The sequence below is a fragment of the Odocoileus virginianus genome, chromosome 4, assembly GCF_023699985.2.
Source record: "Odocoileus virginianus isolate 20LAN1187 ecotype Illinois chromosome 4, Ovbor_1.2, whole genome shotgun sequence".
Lineage (NCBI taxonomy): Eukaryota > Metazoa > Chordata > Mammalia > Artiodactyla > Cervidae > Odocoileus > Odocoileus virginianus.
In genome coordinates, this window is record NC_069677.1 from 53,094,780 (window position 1) to 53,102,875 (window position 8,096).

At 42.4% G+C, this 8,096-nt stretch overlaps 1 protein-coding gene across 1 annotated transcript; it reads left to right on the plus strand.

The window, feature by feature from the left end:
* The first annotated feature begins 327 nt into the window (after positions 1-327).
* Positions 328-1,452, plus strand: LOC139034859 (uncharacterized). The gene is made up of 2 exons (XM_070467088.1): positions 328-357; positions 706-1,452. Exons 1-2 carry the CDS (start codon positions 328-330, stop codon positions 1,450-1,452), a joined length of 777 nt encoding a protein of 258 aa, XP_070323189.1.
* The last annotated feature ends 6,644 nt before the right edge of the window (positions 1,453-8,096 follow it).

Here is an 8,096-nt window from a genome sequence, read left to right on the forward strand (position 1 = left end):
CTAACATCCACCTTACCTTTGTAGCTCCTCATTTTAGCATCAGAGAATGTGTATTAGTTTATTTGCCTTTTTTTCTATATAAATTACTAGAAATGAGAAATGATAAACTCATTCTGCCTAGTATAATATGGATGATCAATAATTAACAATCAGAAAATGTAAGCCTAGAGTGCATTTTCAAGACATTATTGGGCTGATGTCTCAGATGAAATCATTTCTGTTTTGAATGTGGCAAATTCACATTAAACATTCTTGGCTTTAGCTCCAAACTCTGAACCTTTGCAGTAAATACAGACAAGGTGTTAATTAAGAGAACTGCCAATCCAAATGAATAATGGAGCACTGGAAACTGCACGGGTGAGGGCCTGACCTTCTGCATCAAAGAGGAGTTCCAATGCTGAAGTCTCAATTTTGGAACTATGACTATGGAGTAATGAGAAAGTGGGAGGGGAAGAAAGAGAGTGGGATCTCCATTAACTCATTCAGCTTTGTAAAAACTCATTCGGTTTGTAAAAAATGCTAGGAAATGTTTAATGACAGGCTTTTCAGGAATAGGAAATGAATAAAGGTCACTGGATGTATGTATGATTTCTTCAACCCAAAGAGAGCCAACTAAATAGAAAGTGAGACTAGACCCTTCATAAGGGCCCTTCCTAATTGCCCCGCCTTCAGCAGCAGCATGTAAATCTGTCCTGTCTTCTTCAGGACACGACACAAGCCGAGATAATTCCGACTTCTCGGCTCCGCAGTGGGTGGGGAGGTGGGTGTGCAGAGGTGAGGCACTGCGGGAAGCAGAGGTCCACCGCCAGCCCAAAGGAGGCCACCGCCGACCCCACACCGTCAGCCCACAGGCGGCCACCGCCGACCCCCACACCGTCAGCCCACAGGCGGCCACCGCCGACCCCACACCGTCAGCCCCCACAGGCGGCCACCGCTGATCCCCAAAGGCGGCCACCGCCGACCCCCACACCGTCAGCCCACAGGCGGCCACCGCCGGCCCCCACACCGTCAGCCCGAAGGCGGTCACCGCCGGCCCCCACACCGTCAGCCCGAAGGCGGTCACCACCGACCCCCACACCGTCAGCCCACAGGCGGCCACCGCCGGCCCCCACACCGTCAGCCCACAGGCGGTCACCGCCGGCCCCCACACCGTCAGCCCACAAGGCGGTCACCACCGACCCCCACACCGTCAGCCCACAGGCGGCCACCGCCGGCCCCCACACCGTCAGCCCACAGGCGGCCACCGCCGACCCCCACCCCACCGCCGACACCCACACCGTCAGCCCAAAGGCGGTCACCGCCGACCCCCACACCGTCAGCCCAAAGGTGGTCACCGCCGACCCCCACACCGTCAGCCCACACACAGGCGGCCACCGCCGACCCCCACACCGTCAGCCCACAGGCAGTCACCGCCGACCCCCACACCGTCAGCCCCAAGGCGGTCACCTCTGAGTCCTACACAGCCTGTGGATCTGTCGCCTGGCAGTCCAGGGCAGTCCAAGCCAGAATCCTTTCATCAGGCCATTCTCCTCCTGATTCTAACTTGATGACTAATCTGACAACTCTCTTCTGGACTGGGGGTCCTTCCAGCTTGAAGGTGAGACCCCATCATCATGGAGTCAGGACTCTGAGTTATAAACTTCTGAGATTTTTGAAATATTTGAAAAACCTAAATCATTGTGAAGATGCTTCTGAAGCTACTAAATATCTCAGGCCATGAGAATAAAAAAAATATCAGTGAGGACAATACTAAAAATAACTTAGTTGCCTTTAAGAAAGAAGCTTTGGCTTTGGCCTACTTACTAGGGAAATCTCCAGGTTGAACAGAGAATAAAAGGAAAATCATCTTATGAAAACAAGTGGAGTTTACTGAAAGCCAGTTATGGACCTGTGCTGTTCTATAACCGTATTAAACCTTCATGACAACTTTATGAAGTAAATGCCATTATTACACCCATTTTACAGATGAGGATTCTGGGGCACAAGAGGCAATTTGCCCAAGAATACTATTCTATCCAGTGCCTAGTTTCAGGCATGAATCCTGGTGTTTGGGGGGGTTACAGGGATCTACCACCATCACCTGTTTTCACATCGACTCTAGACACTGTGGCTTTGGTTTCGCTAGGGTGTTTTACTCAGTTTAAATAGCCTATACCCAAGCTCACAGGAATATCTGGCTGTTTCCACTCAACTCCACGCACCTATGTAGATAAACTAAGTGGCCACACACCCAGTCTTTCAAAGCAGAAGGATATTTATTGTAGTAAGGAAGAAAACAGCACCTTATCCCCACATGAGGATGCAGGATAGGGATTTTTCCGAACTAAATACCTTCTCCCAAGCTGGCTGTCAAGGGAAAGTAGAGCTGGGTAGTAATTCCTTCAGGACCACAGCGTGGCCATGCTGGATCTCTGGCCAAGAAATGATAGAGGAAATGACAGAGTGAATTTCGCCTTATGGTATCACCTGAAAAGATTTTTGCCTAGCCTTAGCTGGTGACCAGGGTTTAGCAATTTTAGAATCTATTTCCTCTATTTCTGTGTTAAAAGATTCGACCACTTAATTGTCTGTCTTTCCCAGATGCCCTGTGAACTTGGAGACTCACTTCCTTATGGTTTTTTTTTAATCCATATTTTATTCTATATGTAGAGTTACCAGGTAAAAACACATGATATCCAGTTAAGTTTACCTTGCAGAGAATTTCCGAGAAATTCAAGTTTAACTGGGCATCAAATCAAGTACTTTTGTATGCTAAATCTGGCAACTGTATTCTATAGCTAGCTCATTAGAAGTGAGGGGAGGGGCAAGCCACTTTTCATTGAGCAAGTCATCTTGTTGAATGTAGATTAGCCTAATAACACGAGAAGCGAAAAGTGTTTTTAGTACAGATGAATGCAAAATTCTCTCTTATTTTAAACTACATATTATAAATTAATTACATTCAGGCTCTAAATCTAAACATATTTAGTATGATTCCCACCATTCACTCTTCCAGGCTAAGATAAGCACTGCAACGATTTTCAGGAACTTTCCTATCACTTGTGATTAACGGTTCCAGAAAGATGAATTTTCTTAAGCACCAAAACTTTTCAATTTTAATTTTTCCTAGGACTTTTTCTGAGGGGTACTTCACTTTGCTTTCTCTACTTGGGGATGATTATTGAACATGACTTCCTCTGGAAAAATCAGTGTTATCATTACTAACATAAATTCTTTTGAGTCCTTAATACAATAATACACCCCACGGTCTATAGGCACGTACAGGACTGTTTTTCTGTCTGTAAACAGTCTCACTTTGCTGTGCTTTTATGGTTGCATGATGCTGTTTGCTTTCCTCTCTCTCCATCTCCAGGAGATGGGTGCGTGAATGAAGAACCAAGAGGAAGTCCATTTACAGACCCGGGGGCTTCCCAGGTGGCGCCATGGTAAAGAAGCCACTGGCCCATGCAGGAGACCTAAAAGACGCAGATTCAATCCCTGGGTGGGGAAGATCCCCTGGAGAAACACACAGTAACCCACTCCAGCAATTATCCCATGGATAGAGGAGCCTAATGGGCTACAGTCCATGGGGTCACGACGAGCTGGACATGGCCGAAGAGAACACAGCACGTGCATTTGCTATGGGCCAGCTGTGATTTTTTGCAGCTACTTCAGAGGCCTGCTTGCACTTCAAGGTCTAGTTTTGTTCCTGACAGGTGAGCTTTTTTGGATGTGTGAAGGGCTGCTCTGCGTTTGTCATTATTACTTTCCAAAAGGTGTTCTACTGGACACAAGTTTTCTATAAAATGTTAATAGATGCCTCAAGAAAATCTTTTAATAGTTGAAGAGTTTGAGAGACAGTGAACCCGTAAAAAGTTAAACCTGTAAAAATTTAAAGCTGCCTCTAAAGAGATTTTCATTATGTTAACAGGGATTATAAAGCCCCAGGCGTTTAACATGTTATGTGGCATATTTTGATTTTATCTGTCCACATAATCTCTTTGGTGAAAAATAATACTGGACACATTGTGACATCTTGTCATGACTCAGTTTTAGTTGTACACAGAAGTAAAAACCTGAAGCATAATGTAAGCTCCATTCTAAAAACTTAGGAAAAAGGAATGAAATAATGAAATGATTTATAATGGGGATGAATTAATATCCTTTATGGATTCAACTAATTATGAGCTGGAGACAGTTCTTCGAAAGTAATAGCAAACGTACAAATCTTTAGGTCAGGACGTTAATTGGAGGGCAAATTTCTTATTTAGAAGTAAAGGGTTGAGCTTCTGAATGCTCATGTATTAAACACATAACATGTTAAGGTTTAGAACCCATAAAATATACTAACAGAACTCCTTCCTGCTCTCTGGACAAGTTCAATGAGAAGCTAAAACTAAAGGTTAAATAGAATTTAATGCTTCCAAGAGAAACTGCCAAAAAATGTCAAATAATCTTGGCTTCTTTTTCTTCCTGAACTGCAACTTTTCTCTGTACACTTAGAAATATATATATATATATATATATATATATATACACACACACATGTATATATGTATATAATATATATATATTTTAGGTGAATATTATTGCTTTTAATTAATGTTTGGTATTATTTTGTCATTAGTTTGGAAGTTATTACTACTAAGTATTGAAGGAAAGGACTGTACATTTTGTTGAGAGGAACACACTAATATCTGGTTTAAGCATGTGTGCCATCTGTCTTTGCTTGAAGACACACACATAAATATATTTCTATTAATTCTGTTATAAACATTTAACCACGTGTAACAACGCCCTCTGTTTTTCATTTTGTCTCATGTCAGAAATATATTTTTATGGCTTAGCATCAATGGTAAACTGTAACTTGAATACTTCATTTAATCTGGCTTTAGATACTTGCTGCAAAGACGAATCCACAGCTTCCTGCGGCTATATTGTCACTTACTGGACCCTGCATCCTTAGTGATTTGTGTGGAAAGGATCATTTTGTAGCGAATCCCTATGTCAGTCATGCTTCTAAAGTGTATTACATGTAGGGATATTATTTAATTCTCACAATAAAGTGTTCACAATTTCATTTTAGAAATGACAAAACCAAGGCTTATTCACCCCAGAGCAACAGTTAGTAAGTGGCAGAGCTAGAATATGAACATACAAGTAGTCTGATTCCAGAGGTTGTTCTTAATAACCACTGAAAATTGAAATATGGGAGTGATACTTAGATTATTCCATACAACTCTAATTCTGCATTTCTAGAGCCCTTCCATGGGTTTTCTGGCAGCAATATGACCAGTGAACTGAATTCTTACAAAACTTGACAAAGATAAGAGGAGCAGAGAGATCCTTCCACTCACCTGAGCATAGCTGGTGAGGTCTGATGCCTCAGTTAGGAATAGTAAAGTGCTGCTGGGCGTGGTGTCTGGCGCCTATCGTCCCCATCACTCAGGAGGCAAAGGCAGGAGGATGGATTGAGTCCAGGAGTTCCAGGCTGTGGTGCGCTATGCCGATGGGTGTCTAGATTAAGTTCAGCATTCATATGGTGACCTCCTGGCCACAGGGGACCAGCAGGTTACCTAAAGAAGGGTGAACTGGTCCATGTCAGAAACGGAGCAGGTCAGAACTCCTGGGCTGATAAGTAGTGGGATGGTGCCTGTGAATAGCCACTGCAGTCCAACCTGGACAACACAGTGAGACCTTGTCTCTTTTGTTAAAGGAATCTCGTATCCCCTGGCTTCCCAGGTGGCTCAGTGGTAAAGAATCCACTTGCAGTGCAGGAGACACAGGAGACTCGGGTTCTATCCCTAGGTCGAACCTGGGAGCCTTGCAGGCTACAGTCCATGGGGTCACAGAGTCAGCTGAGCAACTGACCATGCATACCTCTTAAATGTTCCATATATTCCCTAAAAATACATGGAATTTCATATATTCCCTAAAAAAACAAAAGAATAGTGAAGTGCTAACATTACGGATAGCCAGTGTTTCTATTTCCTTGAGTAGGAATATATATTATTCTAACTCCTGGGAGAGGGGTGGGCTCTGTCTTCCTCTATTTTTAATATCCTACAATGCAGAACCAAGTGCTTAGTAGTTGTTCCACAAGGACTTTCTGAGTGATTCTAACTTACTGATAAAATTGAGGCCCTGGGACATGCAGACCTTGACTAAGGCATTAGAGTTAGTGGTAGAAATTCCCACCCATGGTGACAAGTTTTTCATTTTTCACTTTGTTGACACTTGGTGTTGATCTCTTGAGTTAATTTATAGGAATGTTAAATTGCTAGAATGATTTAAACATACTGACGTTGTGCCTGTCATGACCATACTAGAGTAAACACAGATAGCTTCATTATTGTGACTGGGTCTTGCTGGTGATCAAGCTGATACTGTTGGTAGTTTGCTAAAGCTAATTACTCTCCAGATGAATTTGTGCCAGTAGCACTTTTTGGCTTCCTTACAGAGCATCCCTATCTTCAAGCAGGCTGGACAAATCTCCTTCGCATCTTCACGAAGAGTCTCAGGTGGTAGCAAACAAATGCTTTTTCTATTTTTCCTCTGAAAAAGCTACGAATGATGGTAAACTGTTTAGGGTTGATAGATCAACCCACACATCCTACTCCCTTCTCTGACAATGCATTTTCAAAGACAATGAACCTTCTTTCCAAACAAGAACCATTTTATATGGGAACCTTCCCAAATATCCTAACAACTTGCATCTTGATGGATCTTGTTTATTTCTCATTGCCCACTCATTATTACTGATGCATATATATTTTCATATTTTTTTTTTAACTTCTGACAAATTTTTGGTAGTATCTGTTCTTTGATGCCTCTGGATTTTACCATCATGCTCTCTGTTGATGTTGCTCAGTCTCTAAGTTGTGTCCGACTCTCTGTGACCTCATGCACTGTGGCCCACCAGGTTCCTCTGTCCATGAGGCTATCCTGGCAGGAATACTGGAGGGGGTTGCCACTTCCTTCTCCATTATCATGCTATTAAGATGGCCAAAAATGCAGTCATCACACTTCAGATACTGTTATGCCCGTCTTTTCCTGTTTTAGAAGAACATGTGCAAAAAAGAATTTTTAAAAAAAATCTGTGGAACATACTATGTATCATGAAGGATTTTGACTGTCACTGACTTTGAAGTCAGATTACACCTGGATGGCTCTAATAATTACCACATGAACACGCTATTTAACTTTTATACACTTATATTTCTATACTGTAGTTTCCTTATCTATAAAATGGTGCTGAGAATAAAACTTATCTTATAGGGCTGTGGGCATTAAATTAAAGAATTAATCTCAAAAATATACAAGCAATTCCTGCAGCTCAATTCTAGAAAAATAAACAGACATTTCTCCAAAGAAGACATACAGATGGCTAGCAAACACATGAAAAGATGCTCAACATCACTCATTATCAGAGAAATGCAAATCAAAACCACAATGAGGTCCCATTTCACGCCAGTCAGAATGGCTGCTATCCAAAAGTCTACAAGCAATAAATGCTAGAGAGGATGTGGTGAAAAGGGAACCCTCTTACACTGTTGGTGGGAATGCAAACTAGTACAGCCATTATGGAGAACAGTGTGGAGATTTCTTAAAAAACTGGAAATAGAACTGCCATATGACCCAGCAATCCTGCTGCTGGGCATACACACCAAGGAAACCAGAATTGAAAGAGACACGTGTACCCCAATGTTCATCGCAGCACTGTTTATAATAGCCAGGACATGGAACCAACCTAGATGTCCATCAGCAGATGAATGGATAAGAAAGCTATGGTACATATACACGATGGAATGTTACTCAGCCATTAAAAAGAATACATTTGAATCAGTTCTAATGAGGTAGATGAAATTGGAGCCTATTATACAGAGTGAAGTAAGCCAGAAAGAAAAACACTAGTACAGTATACTAACGCATATACATGGAATTTAGAAAGATGTTAATGATAACCCTATATGCGGGACAGTGAAGGAGCCACAGATGTATAGAAGTCTTTTGGACTCTGTGGGAGAGGGCGAAGGTGCGATGATTTGGGAGAATGGCATTGAAACATGTAAATTATCATATGTGAAACGTATGGCCAGTCCAGGTCTGATACGTGA